The sequence below is a fragment of the Solea senegalensis genome, linkage group LG11 (assembly GCF_019176455.1).
Source record: "Solea senegalensis isolate Sse05_10M linkage group LG11, IFAPA_SoseM_1, whole genome shotgun sequence".
NCBI classification, from domain to species: domain Eukaryota; kingdom Metazoa; phylum Chordata; class Actinopteri; order Pleuronectiformes; family Soleidae; genus Solea; species Solea senegalensis.
In genome coordinates this window covers 18,789,628-18,813,066 of record NC_058031.1, presented here as the reverse complement: position 1 = coordinate 18,813,066, position 23,439 = coordinate 18,789,628, and the positions used below count along the sequence as shown (strand labels likewise).

General features: G+C 40.7%; 3 protein-coding genes across 6 annotated transcripts in view; 1 reads left to right on the top strand and 2 right to left on the bottom strand.

Moving 5' to 3' along the window:
- The window catches only part of mib2 (MIB E3 ubiquitin protein ligase 2), a 36,556-nt gene extending 30,388 nt beyond the window's left edge, over nt 1-6,168 (bottom strand). The window contains exons 1-2 of one of the 4 annotated variants that reach the window (XM_044037761.1): nt 6,015-6,168; nt 4,923-5,007 (exon numbers count right to left, since the gene is read on the bottom strand). In XM_044037761.1, the coding sequence (XP_043893696.1) occupies nt 4,923-4,953 (31 nt within the window). In that variant the 5' untranslated portion in view covers nt 4,954-5,007; nt 6,015-6,168. Of the gene's footprint in view, nt 1-1,427; nt 1,655-2,705; nt 3,123-4,922; nt 5,008-6,014 lie in introns of those variants that run through there. The other 3 variants (XM_044037763.1, XM_044037765.1, XM_044037762.1) reach the window with 3 other exon arrangements.
- A 2,518-nt stretch (nt 6,169-8,686) lies between these two features.
- On the bottom strand, nt 8,687-12,204 carry ubiad1 (UbiA prenyltransferase domain containing 1). Its single transcript, XM_044039369.1, has 3 exons — nt 11,994-12,204; nt 10,655-11,272; nt 8,687-9,602 (listed from the first exon to the last, which is right to left on the bottom strand). Exons 2-3 carry the CDS (start codon nt 11,211-11,213, stop codon nt 9,115-9,117), a joined length of 1,047 nt encoding a protein of 348 aa, XP_043895304.1. The 5' UTR covers nt 11,214-11,272; nt 11,994-12,204; the 3' UTR covers nt 8,687-9,114.
- A 2,885-nt stretch (nt 12,205-15,089) lies between these two features.
- Nucleotides 15,090-22,994, top strand: mmp23ba (matrix metallopeptidase 23ba). Its single transcript, XM_044038356.1, has 9 exons — nt 15,090-15,385; nt 15,522-15,672; nt 18,127-18,263; nt 18,902-19,041; nt 19,518-19,685; nt 19,783-19,947; nt 20,942-21,052; nt 22,392-22,518; nt 22,620-22,994. The coding sequence occupies exons 1-9, from the start codon at nt 15,303-15,305 to the stop codon at nt 22,792-22,794; spliced, it is 1,257 nt and encodes a 418-aa protein (XP_043894291.1). The 5' UTR covers nt 15,090-15,302; the 3' UTR covers nt 22,795-22,994.
- The last annotated feature ends 445 nt before the right edge of the window (nt 22,995-23,439 follow it).

Sequence of the window (23,439 nt, the reverse complement as noted above, 5' to 3'; positions counted from 1 at the left end):
GTTACACTAGAAATGGCAGCTCACTGGCAAAATGGAGCAAATGAAGAAGAAATTAGTGCATTCACCCAGGCTGATTTGACCTGGGCATGAATACCGATTAAACATATTTGCACTAACAAAATTCCTGTTTAATATTAGGATTTAACAGGGTTTTTTTTTTTTACCAGTGGGAATGAGGTATAAGTGACTGCACTGACAAAGTGACCAGTTGGTAGGTCTAGGTTAAAAAAACAAATTGATTTGCCAGTTCATTTGAATATATCAATTTATAAAATACTTAAACCAGTCTTTTAATATATATAATTTTCTGTATCCGCTGCATAAATATTGCAAACCAACATTAATATTTTTAGTTTATCATGTCTTTCAAATCAAAGCAAAAGTGGTATGAAATATCTCTAAATGAATCAATATCAAATAGAACCAGGACCAATTGATTCGAGATATCATTAACAATACCCAGCCACACTTGTCGGCTTGAAGTGATCACACAAAATGTTTAAGAATCAATGTAAAAATGGAACACATGAACCTGTAAGCCAGTGTTACATAAGACTCCTGGGACATGACGAAGGAACAACGTGATTTCACTTTGGTGGGAGGACACATACATCGACTATTCAACAGGCAGATCCACTTCAGCACTTTCATAATTGTCACCAAGCAGTTTCTAAATGGAAAATGAGTCAGTAGTATTATTATTACAAGCAGAACTAGTGCCAGCAAACATGTGCTACTGCCTGGGGCTTTCTCAGGCTGTGTGTCCTGTGACATGTGGTCTGACTGGCTTATATCCTTGCTCCAATATCTAATAAGAATAGACCTGTATTTGGGGTTCTTTTGTGTGCTGTGTCCATGAGGCCTACAGTAAATGCTTAGCAAAGTGTAATCTAAACACAGGCTCTATGACTTTAGCCTCACCAGCCTCCTATCAGCCTGCTGTAACTGGTTCATGTCAGACACATCTGGTGGCCAGAGGACGTTGGTGAAAATCAATATGGACTCTGAGTAAATAACACATTTACAATGATTTCCTCTGCTCGCCAAGCTAATCTTTCTCAAATCCCACTCCAAATATAATTTTATAAGAAAATACAACTGTGAAAAGCAACCCTTGAGTGTGGAAAATAGTTCATCATGATCACATTTAATCAAGCACTCCGCTATTAAAACAAACAGATTGTGAGCTTCATTGCCATTTTCAAATCAAGTATTTTTTTCACTTTTCCAACGCCGTCCTTAGAACACATGAAAGCCACAACATAATATTCAGAAATAAAACTTCTTGATAGCAGCAGAACTGCTCCTGACACCAAACTTTATCCCTAAAACCTATAAAAAATTTACTACAAAACATACACTAACTCTACATTTGACACCATGCAGAATTTATCAACCTATATATTATTGAGAATTATTGTACTCACTCTCCATGATCTTCAGCCTGCTTTTAAACATGTTGGTTGCTGTATGATTCCCAGTTTGCTGTGTCACCACCAGCCTTGGGCTGCTGTTATCCCAGGTCCTATGGAGCACTCATCCTGCTAACAGGGGAATGAACCCTTTTTTTTGGCAGATTCTTAGTATTGGGATTGACTTGAACTTTGCTCTTTGATTTGGAACATGCAACTCTTTTCTGCTTTGCCTGGTTAATCTTTTTTGTTATTCAAGGACAACAGGCGGAACTACATTATCTGAAAAACACTTCATACATGGAAGAAGGTTGGCTGAGTAAGGTAAAGAAATCACACACAAAAGAAATGTTGTGAGTCTACACAAGAGGACTGTGTTTTCGGTAAATACTTCACTTTGTATAAACATGAGGCATTGTTGTGTCACATAATCAGTTGTGAGGGGAGGCAAAGATTATCAAGTGTTATCTTAGATGTTTTTTTTCCAGCTGAGCCTGATTCACAAAACTTTAAGTGCAAACTGCAAACTGACTAAAGTCAAACAGCATGTCAAATGTCAATAAAGAAGCATAATGTTGGTACTTGCACAATAGGTTCTCACTTCATTTGAGGCAAACATTAAAAGCTTTTATCCTTTAGGCTAAACCTGATGGAGTAATTCATTCAGGTCATTCAGTGCTTGAGAAATGAAACTAAATACACTTTTATCAGCAACACAATTATACTTCTTAAATGAATCCTACAAGTACACTATGTGATTGAAGATCTATTTGATATTGATTCCCACTGCACTGTGGCCATACTATATGCTGTATGACTGTGCTGTAACTGCACTATCTGCAATCAAAAATCAACCTACTGAAACCCCAAATCACTTGCAGTGGCATATTACTGGCAGATCACAAGTAGGACAAGTAGGCCATCACAAGTTCAGCTGCCTTTATTACAGATGTTGATAACATTTGGCATGGACACATAAAGGTTCATGCCTGATGTCTTTGCACATGGTCTTTACATTTCTGTGATAGTAAACAGTGAGATCAGCATACTGGTTCACTTATGTCAGAAGCAGCCATGTTTCATTAAAGGAATTAGAACATTGCATTGCTGATGACTGTTTTCAAAAAGCCATATTTCAAATATTAAAAAGCTATTATGAAGAATACATTCTCTGCCATCAACAGCATCAACATGTTTTTCATGGTCTTCCTGAAAAATGAACTGATCACCCAAACGGACAAGACTGACACGAATGACTTGATAAATAAAGCATATCCGATTTATCTGGTTTACCTGTTGGTATAGTGATGTGCAGCAGGGTGAATAAAGACACCGACAAAAATAGAAAAAGAACGGAAGCGGCTCCTGTACCTCTTGCTACACAAATGCATCAGAAGATGAGAAAGAAATTCACTACCCGTGTGGCAACACCGGCTCCCAGTAAAACAACAAAAAACCCTCCTCAGGGCTCGAGCCGTGTTCTCATACACCGTCTTAACGAGCCGGCTGAGCAGGAGGAGGGGATGCAGGGGGCAGAGGAGGGGGAGGAGGGCGGTCAGGCCGGTATTCCTGAGATGTGATATACAGCTGCATGCAATGTCCTGCCGTACATGCGTATAGCGTAGCTGTAAAGGATCAAAGCTGGAGGAGGAAGAGGATAGAGCCCCGCTGCTGGAAGATGCAGCCAGCATTTAGTCCTTTGTGTGTTGTGTCAGCAAGGATTATCAGCGTGTAGGAGGAGGAGAGAGGAAAGGAGAGGGAGGAGGATGGCCAGGAAGAGTGGCTGCTCAACGAGCTCTGCATTCAGGTCGACGTTCTCTTGCTCTCGCATTAAAAACAGGCCAATGGGCTTTGTTGTGCATAGGACACCTCTGATGCTATATTCCAGTACTGGGCGTGAAGCTGACACTTTTTTGATGAGGCGGTGTGTATGAAAACATGTGCATCAAGCGCTATGGAAGGATGTACAGCCGTCTCCTTCATTACCCGCGGGGACAACATGCACTCTACTGCCACTGAGAAGACAAGCAGGGGACATAGGGGAGGGGGAGGGGCACATGTGTGTCAGGGGGAGGATCTGGATGTAGTTGTGTGGGTCTTTTTGTTTTTTGGGGGGGGTGAGAAATCAACAAAAAAAAGAGGTGGGGATAGAGGAGAATATGATGAATGGGTAACTGACAGTTTTCACTTATTTTCTGTTGCAAACTGGTTTGTGCCACTGCTACTGCTGGTGAGCTGGCAATACCAACCCAGAGTGTTCTCCAGGCTCACACACTATGGTAGATGCGTAGAGTTTGCGTGCATGTATGCATTTGTGTCTTTTCCAGTATACCTCATGTTATGGGTGGGGACCTAAATCTGTTCACACAACAACATAAGCTACGTCCAGTTTACTAGCCATAATGTTCTAATCCCATTCAGTTCTGATACCTCGCAGATAACGATTGACAGCATCTTACTATGATGAGAACATGATTGCATTGAAACAATTTAGCATGCATCATCAATAACAACATAAAACCTAATATTTAAATACAATGAAGCATAGGACAGAATAGAAATGGAAGCTATCGCTGCAAATTGGTGGGTGTGATTTATAAGCTATAAGATTTATTATTTATAAGATTTATCGAGGCTTTCTGCAGCAGTGCTGTTGCTAAATACACCAGACTTCTCTGTTAAGAAGCCTGGTGTATTTTTAAAAATGCAGTCTCCGCCAAACCTGATTAAAACTCGATGTCGGTTGCGGCTCTGGGTCTGGACAGGACAGAGTCTGGGTCCGGACCCGGACCGTGGCCCGCCTATTAGTGACCTATATTATAATAAGTGATGTTATGATCACTTGCAACCTGGCCTTATCAAACTACGTCAACACGCAGCACATGATTAAGCTGAGATATTTTTAAGTATAAGTTTAGATACAAACACTGGTTTGGTAAGCAGTAGTTACAGTTTACAATGTTTTTTCTCGCCTGGAACAACGCTCTTCATTGTGGGAGATATTAACAATATCTATAGCATTCTGTTGATGTTGGCACACATGCATTAATGTACAATTGCCACTGCCAGTGAATGAATAGTGAATGAATAGACAAGGGTTTAGGATGCGGCTGAGACACAGGCTTATAATGACGTTCATCACACCACTCTCCTATCTTGCAAATAAAGCTGCTACTGTCCATGTAATAGACTTGTTGGTCTAGATTATATAAAAAGAAGTTTTCATTCACACAGCTCTTCCTCTAAAAACACACACAAACACACTCTGTGAACATGGCAGTCATCAGACTGGGATAACTATTGAAATATGGGGATGCTGTAGCTTGGGACTGAGAATTTACAGGAAGAGGGCTATTCAAAGTTCATTCAAAATACAAACAAAAACAGCCCCCCATTAAACTAGTGCTATTAAAAAGATGATTCACAGCCACATGCCTCTTTTGCATTTTTATGATATATGAATCCATTACCCATTTCCAAAAAATCCCACCGAATGTTTAAACATCTTACCTTGGGAATTTCCACATAATATTTCCCCCATTTCTCCTCGGATTAAATCAGCTGACCGGCTGTTCCTCAGAACCACAAGTCATTTCTGTGATGTAAGCCAGAAAGCATTTGAAGCCTGATTACAGTGATGTTAGACATGCCCAAATGGGACAACAGGACAAGAAAACAAGAAACAGCAAATGACTGAAACTTTGCTCCCCAAGTAAGAGTGGCTGAGAGTAACCCTGACTGTGTCCACCCACAGCTGGGCTCTGCTTCACCACTACCACAACCACAGAGCCGCGGGGATGACAGGTGTAAAGGGTTGAATGTCGTCAACATCGTCAACATGATTCGAACACATGTCAGGTCAAAGATGAGCTCAGGAAAAAAAACTGTGGACAAATGTTGCTCTAGTCATTCAGTCTATTATTTTCTTGATTAACCTAAATGTAGAAAATACTGTCATAGGGGAGCAAAAAATCCCATGATCGGCATCATCATTGATTAAACGATTCATTGTTGAAGCCCTAATCCTTACACCAATTAACAACTAATGAATGTCAATGGTTGCAATATGCAACCTCACGTCTAGATGCCACTAAATCCAACACAATGGTACTTAAATGTTTTGATGGTGTCATGTGAATTTTACCCCGTTGAAAATGTAGCCGTGTAGTCACTTGTGTTCCCGGCAGTTGCATACACGATATGAAAAGGACACACTGTGACTGACACTGAGGCTCATTTCATGGGTTTAATGAACGTATACTGTATGTCGTATTACGCCCAGTGACAGCTGACCTACGTAAACCTCATTGCTATCAACTGCTTCCTGTCACCCCCAACCATACACCTCTACTCTGGCTGCTTCACATGTAAATCATGGCTCTAGCACAAACGTGTGAACCATATTCAGCGTGTGTTTGCAGTGAGAGCTGATAGTGGGTCTGTGCGTAGGACTGTGTGTGTGGGTCTATGTGTGGGACTGCGTGTGGGACTGTGCGGACAAGTAGCCCTGTCTTACGTTACATTCACGCTAGCTAGCTAACTCACGTCTGTCCATCCTTTAATGGCATAAAACACAGCTTCTGTGCCGCTGTAGCTACTCACCGGGCCTTTGTCACGGTTGTTTACTTTGTGGTCAACTGAAATCCCGTGTCGTCGTCCACCACCGGCACTGACATTACTTGTTTTAGGAGCAGTAAGTATTTAAAACACCGAGCGGCTCTGCAGCAGACAGCCATCACAACACGCCCATGCCTCACGTCACAGCCGACGCTGCCTTCACGTGTCCCTCGGAATAACCACTACACTTTCTGAGCTCAACCTGGTTCGGGTTTCTTGTTGTAATAACTGCTTTAATTAAGTAAATAAACATAATAGACCACGACATAATAATGTATTAAACTAGTAGAGAATGTGTCCTTTGCCCAGCAGCCATTTTAACATGTTTTAGTAGGAAAAGCACAGATGTTACGACTCTTATTAACAATGATTGTGTCCCGTTAATGTACGCTGGGGTATTGTGACAATGAAGCAGCATGTCCAGTGAAACTGAAGAAAATAAATGCAACACAACCATAATTAATTCGATTATTTATACCTCTGATGACCTGTCGAAAAGGCTGATGTGGAAAAGCACATTGGATGTACAGGGCCAGTCTTTTTCTTTATACCTATTTATTTTATTCATTTAATTTTAACCATTATTTTTTCATACTTTCATTATATATTCATTTTTATATAGAACATTGTACAGCTTTCTTTGTCCTATTATATTTAAGTGTTTCTTGTCACTCTTTTTTACCACTGACCCTAAGGGCCTGCATACAAATTCTTAATAGCAAATCTTTTTTATTTTCTATATTATATTGTTTTATTTTCATATTTGATCATTTTTTACACCTTTATTCTGTGACGATCAATTATTATTGTTTACAATTACTGCTATTGCTGTTGATTTGTATATTGTTCAAAATAAATAAATTAAATAAAGGTTTAGTTTCAAGGTACGAGAAAACAACCAGTGTCACCACTAGTCAAATACATGAAGTAGGAGTGACATTTTCATTTACCAGGTCATGTGTCGCCCATGTCTTAAGGCAATGGGTGGAAACCACAATTACACACAACCAACAAACGAGGCTTCGGGATAAACATCTCACTGCAATTCAATTAAAGTATAAATGCAATCATACACGGTCACTACTGTGTTGTATTGCATCACACTCTGTGCCTCTTGCCATCTTATTTCAGTACATTTTGTTAGAGGGACACAATAAAATGATACAACAAATAATATGGTCATTTGAATGGTGCGCTACTGTAAGGAAATCCAGCCATAGCCAAGCGAAATTATTGTTGTGTCACACTGTATATGTGCTGAATTTTCAAAACGTGCATTACATTATTACACAATACCGTTAACAGTAGTACAGGTCTAACATTTCTCCAACACTGCCCCCTGCTGACAAATATACCACTACACATTTTTTAACTGTTATAAAGTCAAGTCATGTGTCACAGGTGTGTTAAGGCTATGGGTGAAAACCATATTCAGGTGTAGAGGGAAGTCCGCTTATTATGAGACCTGAGGGAAATACAACTTCAGTATAATTACAGTCAAACACTGTCACTCATGTGAAAGAGCTGGTTTTTATTGTCATGAACCTGCATGCACATTGCAACATAAAAACTAAACAAGATACTGTAAACTATGTGTGCTTTCTGCCTTCTTATCTCAGGGATTTTCTTCATGGAATGAGTAACATACTGTATTTTTTAAGGTGAATTACATAAAGTTTATAAAAGCTGTGGAGGCCTAACATTTGACTAATACCGCCTCCTGTTGACAAACACACCACTATACATGTTAGTTCCTTCTTATTGCAAATTTTAAATAACAATACATAGCAAATACTCAATGAAAACAACTGAACCTGTGGGGATTTTTATTTATTTACAGTGTTACAAGCCAGTGCCTCCTCTCTGACACAGGATCCACACCTGCACATGGCAGCTTGTTAACTGAAACAAGGGCCCTCACTTTAAGAACACCATGAAGTTCAAACAGTTCTGTTCTCATTTACGTGGTCCAGCAGAATTTGATTTATTTGGTGATAAAAGTGCTTTCATATTATGTTACACTACATATAATGTTCATTTTTAATGAAAACATAATTCAGACTGTGCATAACTGGCATTAAAGCTCCAGTGTGCGACTTCTGTTTCCGTAACTCACTACTTCACTCATATTTCAGGACTTTAGTTTAATTCTGCAGAGAACTGTGAATAATTCCTGAAGTTTGCTGGTGTCTACCTCCACCGTGATGTAAAACATATCACTCAGTGTCATCCCAGACACAAAAGCAAAACACATCGCTTGAGGAGCTGATAGACTGAGTCAGCTTTGTGCAAAGCTTTCAAGGTACAGTGTGTAATATTTAGCAACATTTATCAGTGAAGTTGCATGTTGCAGTTAAATATCCCACATCTCACCTTCCTTCAGTCAGTGTCATAACTCAAATGATGTTTAGTAAGTCCTTTGTGGGCTACTATAAAAACGTGGTGGTCCAAAATGGTGGCTTTTGTAGAGCTGACCCAACAACTCCTACTATCAGTTACTTACAAGTATAACCATTTTGGCTTCAATTTCTGCCATATGAAAATAATTTCACCAACATTTTATACAACGGACCTTTAAATTAGTAAGACTCTACATGTCTGATTGGACTATCATAAATGTAGATTAAATAATGATTAAAATAGAGACATAGAACATCTGCAGCAGTGAGTTTTATTACAATCTGATAAAATATTACTTAGCTCCTCAGAAGAAAAATAACAAAAAAATTACTATTTGTTCCATACTGTGAGTACCAGTGGTGAAAAGAACATGTTTATTGGTTGTATTATTGTGTCATGGCAGCTGTAGGTCTATGGTCTGTAAAAAAATGAAAATGTTGCCCACCTCTACAAAAAAATGTTCTCACTTTTACAAACACATTAAAGCAGGCTTAAAACAAAACAAAAAAAAATTAAACTGATTATGTTCTCACTGAGGAGGACCTAAACTAAATATCTGTTCAACATATAAAACAATAAATTAAAGCCAGTGAATGTCTTCTCACATAACTTTGTAAATGTACAGGGAGGTACGTCATCAATTCTGTGTTAAAACAACAAAGTTTGAATTATTAAAGCTAATGAATCACAGAAGCGGCAAGCTGCTAGGAGGCGCCAGAATGATCCCGAACACGTAGAAAAGTCCCATGAGGAGGTTGAGCTTGGCTGTCTTCTGAGGGATCTTGGCGTAGCATCGGCTGCGGAAGTGCCTCTCCAAAGTGAAGGCCATGGGCAGTGTGAGCAGAGGCAGCGCCATGCTGATGGTGTAACGGGTGGCAAGGATGCAAAAAAGCACGTAAGGGGTGAAGAGCAGGAGGTTGTATAGGATATAGGAGAGTGTGGGACCTATGAGGATGGCCAGGGTGACAATGCCGGCCTGCTTGTCAGAGTCCATGTCTCTGGTGTTGTTGCTGTGGAGGATGGCTTCTGTGTTGAGGGCAAGTGGGATCGCGTACACGAGCGGCAGCACTGATAGGTAACCAACCTGTACCGCGTGGGCAAACATGACAGCCAGAGGACCAAAGGTGATGAGGATCACCACGTCTCCCAACGCCACATACTTGAGGCCAATACCTAGGTGAAGAGAGTAAACATAAGTCACTTTTTTAAGCTTTGGATGAGTGGATGTCAACATCTTGTCATCAAAGTCCAAAGTAAACGGCTACTTCATCTGTTTCTTTCATCCCTCAGGCGACACACATGCAAATCCAGGTCAACTGTGGTGTTTACTCAAACACTCACAGGTTCTATGTTACAGTTCTTCTGATAGGTTTGACCACCTGTTGTGGTAATATTTAAAGAAATACCTCAGGAATTTAGTGTTAGATTCTCATAAAATTCAGGCACTTGAACAACTCTAGACATTACAATTAAAAAAACAGTTAAATCAATACTGCAGATACTGAGATAATCTTTTTTTCAATAATAAAAAGAAATGGACGATGCATCTCATAATGCCCCAAGAATGTAACCCTGATTATAATGACATCATTGGGGTAATTTTTTCCCTCCTTTTTCCACACTTTGCATAGTAAATAACTATACAGACCTTTTATGAGTTTACTGAAACTCTGTAGCAACCCATCATCAAAACCAGCTGCATTTCTGTTGTAACAAATACAATTCTGACTGTGGTGGAAGTTGTGTACACCCCTCCAGTCATAGGCAGTGATGATCGCACACTTTAACCACTTCCAAACATGCACTACTTCATGATGTTCATAGAGTGGAAGGTCAATAGTTAAAGGCAGATGCTGATAACAATGTCTTCCACATGTCAAGTTATTTAATATCAAGTCAGGCAGACAGTTCCAGTTTTACCTGTGCAGGCTTTAGTGAGCCTGTGAAATTAGCCAATGATCTGTCCACTTTAAAATCAGTTTGTTTTTCGCCCTTTGGTAATAAAACATGGCCAAACAGTTATTCATGATGATGTTGTGTGTGCACCGTTCTAAGGGAGTTTGTTATTTTTCACACCTTTTGCAGGCACCTTTAGCCACTAAATGCAATGTTACACAAGATGCACTGGTCTGTGTGTGAGACAATGTGAGTGATTTTTAGTGACTGAGGTGGTTTCCAAACAATGAGGCAACAATCCAAGAGATTACGGTTAATAATATACTCACCTCCAGTGTATAAAAAAGAACTTGAGAGGCCCCCAAAGTAAATAAGGGCAAGGTGTTCGAGTCGAAGTGTAGACAAGAAGTAGAGCAGAGTCGCACACAGACATCCTAAAGAGTATAGCAATGCTCCGAACTTAACAACATCCTGCGGTGCTAGTATTTCATCCACAAGAGTCCTGTCATCGCTTTTCTTGTGGTCAATCCCTTTGGAGAAGTCATAGTAGGTGTTAACAAGGTTGCCTGCCCCATGGACAACAAGGACAGCCACCGCACACACCATCAGGATAACCAAGTCCACAGAGCCTTCCAGTTTATATGCCAAGGCGCTGCCGAGGGCCACTGGCGTTAGCGAGGCACTGAAACTCCACGGTCTTAGTGCCAGCACATATGCTGCACCCTTATGCCTGACATCTGAGGCAACGCGGGACATCCTCGACCTGTGGTCAGTGCCTTGAGGGTGATTTAAGTGATTCATACTAGTCTGCCATTGCTGGCCATTGTGACCATTTGATCCAGACAGAGCAAATGTTTCGGCCATGCTTTGCTTCTGCTCATTGGCCATTTCCTCAGCAATGTCTCTTGAGTACCTAAAATCTTCCCAAATATCAGAGTTTGATGTTGCTGTAGGAATAAAAACAAATCAGGAACATTACAATGAGTGACAAATACCATGGGTAACAGTTCCAATATAGCAAACGTATATCACAACAGCCTTGACATCTGTAAGCACCAACATTTAAAAAATAAAATATCCCTCAACTCATGACGCTGAAGTTAGCTTCCTAGTCGGCAGTTATGGGGAAATTTGAGGAAAATTTAACTTACAATGATCTCTTACTGACGTTAAAATGCGTGTTAGCGCTATTAAGACGTGATTTTCTGATGCACTTTCCCAATGTACCAAAACTGAAAGCACACTTCCTATTCAATCAGAGAGTTAATCGCAAGACAGTTGTGAAAAGTGAGAATCTTTCAATAAATAGTCCCCCGACAGGCCAGAGCCAGAAGCTGGTGCTTCCCGGGATCAGTAACCTGAACATTAAAGAGACAAAAGCGTTTTTGACACTTCAGTCTCAAAGTGAACTGAGTGGTTTCGCAGTTGTACAGTAGCTACTTGTTTAACGTGTTAACACGTTGACATTTCCTAAATACAAGCGTCTCTCAAACGCCAAGGAAACTACTCCTGGGATAAAACCGGATAATTGGAGAGGCAAAACATAGACCCATTTATATCAAAGGAGCAAACGACCACAGATTGGCGACTAAGATTATGGGATTAAAGCTAACTGGATAGCACCCGAGCTAATGTTCTCCACACTGGGTCAAAAGCAGCAGCTCTTACCAGCTATGTCGTCAGGATCCAAATCAACCAGGGCTTTTCTCCGCTTATAAACATATTTGTGTGTCTGCAGCGCCCGGCACGGTGAGTGGACGGAGCGTTAACAGTAAACGTCACAACTTGGAGGACACTTGTCTAACTGCTCACTGTTTATACTGCTGCTCTCTACTGTACCTGTCGGACGCCATTTCCTCTATTTCCTCCGCTCGAAGTGCAACAGTACACAGCGGTCGAAGAAACAGCGTCCCCCGCATATGGTTCCGGTGTCGTGCCAAAAAAGGTGTATTTTGGTAAATATACGTATTTGCTTGGTATGTCTGATATACTTGTCTATGCTTGAAACTACATTAATTACAACTAGTTGCAGGTGTTTTTATTGGCGTGTGACATATTCCACACATTATACAACACTGGGCCAATTTCCATGTGGAAATACTTGTAAAGGGCAAATGCACACAATAACATGCAGTTTGCAAATGTGATTTGGGCTCGATGGGGACTCGAGTACTTCGAAATCACTAGGCTTCACTGAGGAATATACATATTTTAAACATTATAGCTCACTCAGCCCCTTTTACACATTCAAATACCTGTAAAGGGTTAATGCACACAATAATGTAGTATTCCAGTTGCCAAAAACTGACATTGGCTCCTAGCTTGGAGCTGAGGAGATATTTTTTTGCTTTGAAATCACTTAGTTTCAATTGGGGGGGTATATATTTTATACATTATAGTCCACTCAGCCCATTTTACCCGTTGAAATACCTGTAAGGTATCTCCACTCTGCTCAACTTTACAATGTTTTTGAGCAAATTAACTTTAACTTTACAATAGGCAATTTGGTGACATTTCCATTCCACCCATATGAACACACAGCTTCTCCTCATCTCCATGAACCTAACTTTACTTTGTTTATAACAGAACAGGGAGCAGTATCAGCTGTTATCAAAACATTCAACATACTAGATGAAGACAAAAGTTATCCATGAAATCACAATAATAATTAGTGGTCTCAAACTTCAATTTGGTCTTGAGACCGGTAGCAAGTAATACAACATTATCAGCCACAACATTGAAATAACCTGCTGTTAATGTTATGGCTAATGTATATTTTCAAACACATTACTCTTTCATATTCATCTCATGTTGTTCATTTAAAGCAAAATGAATTAAATCTCAGGACTAAATGGATTAGGTTTTACTAAGCATGGACTAAGCAGGAGAGGAGCTGCAGAGCATCATGGGAAAATAGAGGTTTCCCCCCACCTCTGGAAAGAAAATGATCTAACACACTAGAGTAAAGGGAAAAACCAAAAAAACACAATAATGTGACTGTAAGGACATAAACAAGGTTAACCCATCACCTACACATGGGCCCCATTGTCATTTCTATTTCTAAAAAAAAAAAAAACTAGTTCAAACAAACTCAACTTTTCCATGTCCGTACAAGTAATCTGTAAATTAATCTGCAATGTTTATGTCAAAATGTCCTTTCTGGACAAAACAAATACTTGCAAATCACAGACAGGACAGACATTGTTTAAATATTTTGACGTTTCATAGAACTAAACAAGAAAAGTGCTTTTAAAAAATGTATGAAGGAAGAAAAAAAAGAAGTTAAAGCTACATGCACATTTAGTTGAAACCCTGGAATATTTTGTGGCAACATCCAAGAAAACGAAAACACCCAACACTGGATTTTGTAAAGAGTCTTGGGTCGTGTGGAGTTGAGGACATGGTTGAAAATTCTCCCTCATTCCAAAAACATAGTTTGTTTTCTGCCATCTCAAACTGTGAATGTCACAGTGTGACAAGGATAAAACTTCACCACATGTGGTTGTATGAGGAATTGACACAAATAGTGGCCCACCAAATAGTACTATATATAGCACTTTTCATACATATAAAATTACACAACGCTGTTGGTGAACATATTCTTTTAGATATGGTTTAGAGTTTGAGCCTTTTGTTAAAGGTCTACTGTGTATGTTAGGATGTTTCATTAGTCGACATTGAAAATACTAGCATGCATACAATATACAATAAGCCTTTAAGCCAAGGACATTGCTTTATGGAGGCCACCATCTTTTGCTTTTCATGCAAAAGCCACCATAGTTCCCAGTTCCCTTGGGAGATCGAGGGGTGAACGTGAAAAGAGCCACAAGGGCAATTGCATAGGGCAGCATTCTCTTGAGGGTGAAATCATATTAATGACCTATGCTCAGGTCATCATGTTGTGTGGCAAATGGGTGCCCTCTATAGGCGGGATGCCACCGACCTAACTGGTCACATGAAGTGGATGAACCACACCAAGGGGGCCTTAAAAGTCAATTGCAACACACATTTCTAACAAATAAAGCATATTTCATTTCAATATTGTAGAATATTAAATATATCACAGGCCAAGAGTCTCACATACCTGTGATTTCACAATGAAAATGACATAATGACAACAAAAACAAGCAAATCCTCAAAGAAAGATGATTTGGTTAAATCTTTACTGCTGGTTAAGGTGTCAGGGATCATGGTAATGATCTGTTAAATGTTGTTTGAAGTTCCCAAACATGGAAAAAAGAAGTTCAAGGAGGTGGTCTGTCTGAACAGAGGAGGCCTTTGTTTGTTACAATCTGCAATCTTAGGTGTCATAAATTCTTACACACTAGCCTTTTTTTAACCACTGTCCCTGCTGGCAGCCATGTCATCAGTCCCAAGCTCTTTTCTCTGCACAATCGCCTATTATACTGTATGTGAACAGTCAGCTAATAGACTTCATATAAACATGGACGTAGGCTTCCAGTTTCAAAACAAACTCCCATTGTGAAGCTTAGTGATTTGATCAGCACCATGTCAGTCTTTGCAACCAGAAATTTGGAATGTCAACTGCAACCAGACACCTACATGTGCAGTGCTTTATCATCTTATTTCCTCTAAATGAGAACAAAACTTTTTTCAGACTTCCAAACGAAAATAATATGCAGCGAGCAGAGTCGCCCCCTTGTGGGAAACTGCTACTTTCGTCCTACTTCCTGAGCTTCACTTTAAAGCCAAACGCCTACGTCCATTTTTAAATACTATCTATGCAGCCACACTATGAACTATCCCTTTAATTCCCTCCACACATAAACCTCTAAACGTCGTGTTCATAATAAAGCATCTGATTCTGCTTAAACTCCAGCTGTTTGATGGACGGGGACGTTTGGTTTTCATTAGATTGTCTCGACGCTGACCCCCTGCCCCAACGGCAGTAATGTGAAACCAGCCACTGGCAGGCGCACGGAGCCGAGCCAAGGCGAGCCAAGTCGAGCCGAGCTGATGCAGTCTGCACAACTCTCACTACCCGGTCCGCAGGCTGGACTGCGCTGCTGCTGCTGCTGCTGCACACGCCACCACTATAGGTAAACAAAGGGCTAATATAACTGCAGATGTGCAATGGAAAGGAAATAGCACTCGCAGGCACTCATCATTAATCTGTGTTAATCTTCGCGAAGGGATTTTTTTTTCTATCATAATTATATTTTTTTTTTGCTGGAGGTGTGATATCGCAGCCATGGTGAACTGTCAGACTCACACAAGTTTACGGAGAGGAGAGTGGGGCTTCGCTCCTCTGCTGGCTGCCGCGCTGCTCACTCTGCTGTTCGCAGGGATGCAACAAACCACAGCGTTTCCCTCCTGGAGGTTAGAGGTATGCTGTGACCACTTCATCACAAGTTAAATGTCTGTCACTCACACTGTGATAGGCGTCTGGTTTAAAAGCGTTAAATTGTGCAACAATTCAGGTTAAAAAAAAACCACACCAAACCACAGTCAAAATTTTTACTGTTTAATATTTAATATCATTTTCTGTGAAGTTGCATCAGAGGAGTGATTCGAGGTTAATGTTTTTGTATCATTAAAGGTTTACTTTGAAATTCGGCATTAACACTATTGACATTATACACGTATTTAACACTGTAATAATAAAATGTTTAAATTGATTAGTCTTGTCCATTGTCCGCTACTACTATTGTATTCGTTTTAAGCTCAAAGATTCCTTTTTGCCATAAACTTCAACATCTTTACCAGATATAATTCTATAATTCTTAGTCCTATAGTTTCAAAATCAACTCAGTATAATAAAAATTACAATTATAAAATCACAATTATAGCAACATGCAAATAGTTAAAGTAGCCTAGATAAAAACATTTAAATACATTTTCTGAACATGTCATGACAAACAATGGTCTATTTCATTCATTCATATTGTCATTTCACTTGATTCAGTGGAAGTCCTCGCAGCTTTTAAAGATCTTTAAAAGGGACGTCTACTGTCCATGCAACTTCACTCCTCTCTGTTTCCATTAATGTTCATTACATTCAATAAGTGTTTGGTCTTATTTATGTTGGATGAATTCATGTCATTTGCCTAGAAAGCAGTAGATCCCTGAACTGTAATACCTTCACTGAATTGCAACTCAGCAACTTCAATTATTGCCAACCACCACACACTCCTATTAAATGTCAGTCACTTGCAGCCTGATGTGGAGGATCACATAACTTATTTACATAAGTTTGTTGTATAATGGCTGTTGAATAATGATGTGTCCAAATAGAGCATTTTTGACGGGTCTCCTTCCTCGTATTTGAGAATAAATCCTTACTCCTCAGAGTCAGCACTCGCTCAGAGGTTTTTGGGCCTTCAATGCCGATGGTTTATAGTTTTTTCTACCAGCGTTTGAGCATTTGCAGTGAATATTAATAAACATCTCAAGGGTCACTGAACACAAGGCTCCAGTGTGTTGAAAACAACTGCTGCATCAATTAGTTACCTCAACATTAAAATGCAGTATAGAAAAATAATTTTGGCCAGACATTGTTCCGGTCCAGCAGCAGTGTCAGACAGTCTGCCAGACTGCCTGCGCCTGTTTCACTATTTTGGTAAGGAAATGAAGGAAGTACTGCTTGTCCTCACTGGGTGAAGCAGGACCAGAAACCAGAGGATATGGTGTAGAATACAAAGGGGATGGAGTTCCCCTTTCCTCCTGTGTTTTCAAGTATTGAGCAAGTGAAAAAAGCAAAAAAAAAAAGGTTGAAAATTGGTAACATCCAAATGAATCAAGATGTATGGAGGCAACTCAATTACTTTTTTGTGAATGAATGTAACCTTTTTTCAATGTAGGTTTGAAATGGGCCATCACAGTGATTTTCTTTGCAATGTACTATTAAATAAAAGTAATAGTTTTGTTTGTAAAAGCTTGACGTTTCAGATGTTTCTGTGTGGTCTGATGCAGCCTGAAGCCTCTTAGAAATTTTCCAACTTTGACAGACAATTCAAAGACTTAGTCTGAAACCTGAGACTGAGACCTTAACTGTTTATGTGCATCAGTCATACTTACGTAAGGGCAGATGGTTAGGGTTAAAATAGTAAAAAATTATCACCATATTTCAGGCTTTCAATCTGCAATAAATTCACCAATAGATTGAAGGTCTTCATGTTCTCTTGCACAGAACATCCTCCTCAGGTCAGGAACGAAGCCTGACTTCAAGCACTGGAAAGTGGATTTATCACTTAAACCCATCTTCATAAAAAGTTACAGATTTTATCAACTGGTGCAAGTTCTATTACGGAGCATTGCAGCCAAGACAAACCACAACTTCAGTTCAGTTGCAGAATATTTATGAAAGCAGTAAAATGTAAAGCTCCCATCAACAGTCTTTCAAAGGAGGAAAATCCGGGTTTGATTATTTGGAGACGATGCCCGTCCCCAAAGAGTCGTCTCATACAACCTACCTTCAAAGTTTAAAAAGCACTTTTACTGCTCATCACTTTCCTTTTTCTTACAAGAGATGGAATGCTCCTGCATAATCTAACACACTTTTCACACGCAAAATGCAGAAATTACAACTGTTGAGCAGTCTAAACTGTCAGAATAACAAATGTGGTTTATTGCCTGCAGCCACAAAAGTCAAACGCACTCCAAGACTTGTAATAAGCAAAGCATTTAACGTCCCTCATTGAATTCCTTCAAAAGCTTAATGACTGCATCCTCTTTCAATTAGAGCGCAGTACCAGTTACAGATGTCTCAAGATTCCATTTTTTTAGTTTAACTACACTTCTCACTGTGAGGTGATTAATTAAAGGTTTTTCTTTGTCCAAGGAAGAAGCTTACACCACTGTGTTGCTCATCGGGATCCGCAAAGAGGCCCGGTCACAAGTGCTTCACCTGTCCAGGAACAAGCGTTACACCCTGACCCCGGAGCAGCTGAAATGGGACAAGCTTAAACTAACATACAAGTAATTGATTTGAAAAATTCCTTTTCTAGTTAATGCAGCAGAAGCTTTGTTGTAGAAAAGAGAGGCAGAAGAACGGAGGAAGAACACATCTGCTTGCATTTGTTGTAGGGGTAGATTAGGACGCATACACTGGAATGCCCTGCAATTGCTTGGTTATAAAACATTTGGACAAACTATTTGGAGTAGTCCCAGTCATATTTTATTCTCTTTGGAGCCGTTTAATGATAATCCCATAAATCTGAGTCCTTCAGAAGATAATTAGACAAACCTACAGAGGTTCAAACTGTTTTCGGTTTGTGCTAGAGTGTCCCGTCAACTGACAGGACAGAAGACAAAAACGTGGCTAATGAGTCCTGACTTGATAAAGTTGTGGTATTGATAGCACCTGATACTAAGAAATTCATACTTGATCTTTAGTGAAAGAATCAACATGAGTACAACTATTAGCTGATATACAGCATAAGAAAGTCACAGAAATGAGCTGTACTTCCAAGGCTTGTGGGAATTCTGATCTGTCTGAACAGTAGCCATTGTGTTTTGGCAGATCCCTCTGCTGCAGAGAGATGTGTTTAGAGACCTATTAACAATGTGTATGTTGGGCCCTGTATTAACTACACAATGCTGTTGTTTCTGAGCAGGTTGCTCTCCTTCCCAACGAACCTGATAAATGCCAGCGACACGCGCCGAGGCATCGCCAAGGCTTTTGGCATGTGGAGCGACGTCTCGCCGTTCAGCTTCAGAGAAGTGCCAGCTGACCAAGAAGCAGACATTAAGATTGGTGGGTACGCTGCATGAAGCTATATCAGTCCTCAACAGATGTTCCTTGGCTCCGAGTTCCAGACTTCTGCTTTGTCGTTACTTGTCGTTTTCTCTGTGTGCGGCTCCAAAATCATTAAATCCCACCATTGCAACTATATTACCAAGCTTATATTCAGGGTGATTTATATTTCTAAATGAAAAAAAATTAAACGCTCAACAACCCCCATACATGTCAGCTAATGGCGATGCCGTCTAAATCATGCTTTATCTGTCCCTTTGGGTGCAAACGCCATGGTCCTGCATCATAAATTCTGAGTGACAGTAAGAGGAATGTTTGTCATCCTGCACGGTGAAGGCTGAAGGAAAAAAAAAAACTCTGTCTTTTGTAATCCATCAACCCCTCCTCCCCACTGTAGTCTACACAGAGCAGAAATAATGGACTTTGGGTTTCCCTCCTCAGCTCTGAAGTAAGCGTCTCTCTCTCTGTTTTGGCAGGATTCTACCCCGTCAACCACACAGACTGTCTGCAGTCCCATTTGCACCATTGTTTCGACGGCATCACCGGAGAACTGGCTCATGCATTCTTCCCGCCAACAGGCGAGATCCACTTTGACGACCATGAATACTGGATTCTTGGAAACATGCGCTTCAGTTGGAAGAAAGGCATGTGTCTCAATCATGTTTGTTGAGACCAATAATATTTAAGAAGGTTTTTGAAGTCGCAAAAAATAGAAAATAATCAACAGTGTCTTCGTTACAGGGGTTTGGCTCACGGATCTCGTCCATGTTGCGACTCATGAAATTGGCCACGTCCTGGGACTCATGCACTCCTTGAACTCGAAAGCTATAATGCACCTCAATTCAACTTTGACGGGGCGCAAGCTAATCACACAGGACGACGTGTGGGGTATACAGCGTCTTTACGGTATGTTCACACACATTGACATCTGTTCTTTGTGATCTGATCACGTCTACATCACACCGAAACATCACGTCCAATGAATGTGAATGTGAATGTGTCTTCAGATGCAACCACAGACTCCACATTTGGAGGCGGCCTGAGGATTCACGTGGTCACATTCCTAAACATGTATGAAAGCAATCCATCCTCAGGACGTATCAGATCAAGATCCTTCTGATCCGCGGCTATTTCTTTTTATTAATCGGCTCTGATGTACTAATTTATTTGCAACAACTGCCACATTAACACTGATTGCCATATGAGGTACTTTTTCTAACGGTTAAAACGTATTTCACGTCACGACACAGTAATATGCAAGACGTGCTATGGGCTGCCCCGATGACATTTCAAGTTTCACTTTTTAGTTTTGACACTAAAAACAACACTGACATAGCCAATCACGCGAGACAATAATCTAGACGTAGTAAATGGAAGATATTATGCAATTCATGGTCAAGGTGAAGCACTGAAACGTCTTGAATACAATTCACGACGCCCTGGAATCCATTTCTTAGGTCATAAAAGTTGTTTTGAAGTTTTGAAAGATTGGAAGTTATGATTGGACCATCATGTAGTCTTCCATGTCTCAGCCAAGTCAGGGGAAGAATTAAATGAAGTAAATCAAGTGATCAATCTGACACGGTGTCCATCTTGCAAGTCAAAAATGTTATGTAGTCCGATTCCAACACTGGGATATCCATGTCGATCCAGTAATAAAGACCCAGAGATAGAAAACCTGCAGTGCATTTTTGTTCAGAAACAAACGGGGAAGACTAGTCTTTGACAAGTGACACTAAAAGACAACGTGGCATTAATGAATAGTAGCTAAACTCCTCGTGAGTCACCATTAGTGTGTATTATGGTGAGTCATTTTCATTGGAACTTAAAGTAGATCAAGGATCCAAATTCTTGTGCTGCTGACTGAAAGCTGTTGTTTCCTCCTCCTCCTTTCTTCCAGGATGTTTGGACCGGTTATTTATCTGTCCAGCTTGGGCTCGGAAAGGCTATTGCAACAACAAGCGCAGGCTGATGCAGAAGCACTGCCCCTCCAGCTGTGATTTCTGTTACGGTAAGACAGAGCAGCAGAAAACGGCAGCAGTCCAGGGGGAAAAAAAAGCAGAGTTTTCTCTCAATTGAGCAGCACAAGGAGCTGCTGTGAACCGTTTGCCAATGGAGCAACGGGAGCCAACAGGTCCAGCCATGCAGAGCAGTGATGGGGGTTTTCAAGAATCTCATTTGAAGGGGAACTGCACTTGTTACTGAAGAGGAATGCATATAGTTCTGCAGAATAGCAGTGCTCTAACAGTTACCTGTTGATGCATTCATCTGCACCATATATTGATAATGCATCAGCAGCTTAAGCCTCTTTGGGCTTATTGTGGGATATGCTGGTGCCAAGCCTTCTGTTGCAAAACAGGAAGTGGCTCCTCTTAACCACCTCAGTTCATAGACTGTTGTGGCCGTCTGAGATTTTTGTCAGCAACAAGGGACAGCATGGAGAGAAGCAAGAGGATACGATTCCTGGCTCACAGTAATCTGTTCCTCATTGTTGATTGGGAGATGTTGTACGGCTGTGGAAAATTCCTGAGTTAGTCCAAACCCGCTGGAATTTCAGACTGTGGCTTGAGGGTTAGAGACACACAAGGTCAATTTGGATTTTTGTGGCATTAACGAGAGTGACTGGTTTTGAGCAGAATTTGAGTTGATCACTATGCAGACTGTTGTGTTTGGCAGAAACCAGATGGTACTCATCGTATTGATAAGGCAGTCATGGCACCAGCAGGTCAGAGGTTGACTGACCTGATGAGGTTTGCATCAGAGGCTTGTATGATCATTATTTATTATGGGAGTGTGACAAAATATGTCGATAACATAGGACTAATGGCCGAGTTATTGTCCTCATCACATCTCCACAGAGAGCGGTTTTGCATATCCACATGCGTTTACATGCTTGTGGTTCCATTCATACTAAATTACTCAGTCTAGCATTCAACACATCCATACTTGGTTTCATATTCCATGACACTGGCAGCAATTTCTTACCTGGAACTCCCGCTCTTTGGTATTTCCTTGTATTCTTTTGGAGTGTTGAAATGTACGTGTTTTGGTACTGAAGGACCTCCACAATTTTCCATGGTTACAGTCTTGTTTAGGTGCCTCTTGTGACCTAAACAAGAGCGTGCCACCAACTGGACTGGAGACTGTTGTGCTACAGGGAGCATGCTCACATTCACTGGGGTAGAGAGTCCATGTGAATCTCTGTGGGCGCATGGCAAAATGTACGTCACCTTAGTGTACCTCTGCGTAGCGTATGACCTGGTCCTAAGAGGATGACAGTATGTACAGAAGATCATCAAAGCTGTGATATTGGTGCTTCTGAATGTGGAATATTTCCTGTTAATCTACAGAATTCCCTTTTCCCACTGTGGCTCCCACACCCGCTCCTCCACGTACCAAACACAAGCTGGTCATCGAAGGAAAGACACTCACTTTTCGCTGTGGGAAGAAAATAGCATCAAAGAAAGGCAAAGTATAGTAAGTATCCTGCCACATTTAGTTATTTGTACTCACTAACTGCACTGCTCCTGCAGCATGACTTCACTCTGCACCGTCTAACGTCCTGACTCCCATTCCAGCTGGTACAAAGACGGGGAGCTGCTGGAATTCTCTCACCCAAACTACATCTCACTCAAAGACGACCACATTACCATAGTGGCCAACGCCATCAATGAAGGCACGTACACATGTGTTGTGAAGAAAAAGGATAAAGTGCTCACGACCTACTCTTGGAGGGTACGTGTGCGTTTCTGAAGGCCACGCCACTCCTCTGCACACTGAACAGGATGTATTCTCACCCACGTGGTCACCAGGAGACCTCATTCACTAGGGCACATATTTCTGTATTGTTTTTAATGTCTCTCCTGTATCTTATATGCACACGTCTTTCATTGGTGTCATTGAGTAACTGCATTTTCATATGTGTGCAAATAATAAATGTTCCGTGACAAGAAGTACTTTTGTGAAAATACTACCTGACAGGCAAGTGGCGGTAATCACAGTAATTGCAGTTTGTACTTCATTTGGTGATGAAAAATCCATGCATCCCTCATCAGCTATTTTGGAATTATGTCCACTCTACAATCATCAGGCCTGGAGTTCTTCAAAGCTGCAGCTGCTGAGGCAGTAACGGGACCCAAAACCACCCGGGACATATTTTGGGTGTCCCTGCAAAAAAAAAGTGGTGACGATTCAGCAGTTGGGCAGTGCTATATTTGAACTAAAAGTGTATTAGCACAGTTGGAGAGCTTTCAGTTCAATTCTGCAAATAGGTCCCATGGAAAGAAATGTCACGCGAAATTACCCATGTCTCTAATGTGTTTCTGTTGAGGTCTGAAAAAGTTACAGAAGCCCTTGCTTAGATGCATACCGTTTGAATAATTTACGCACTGACCAAAC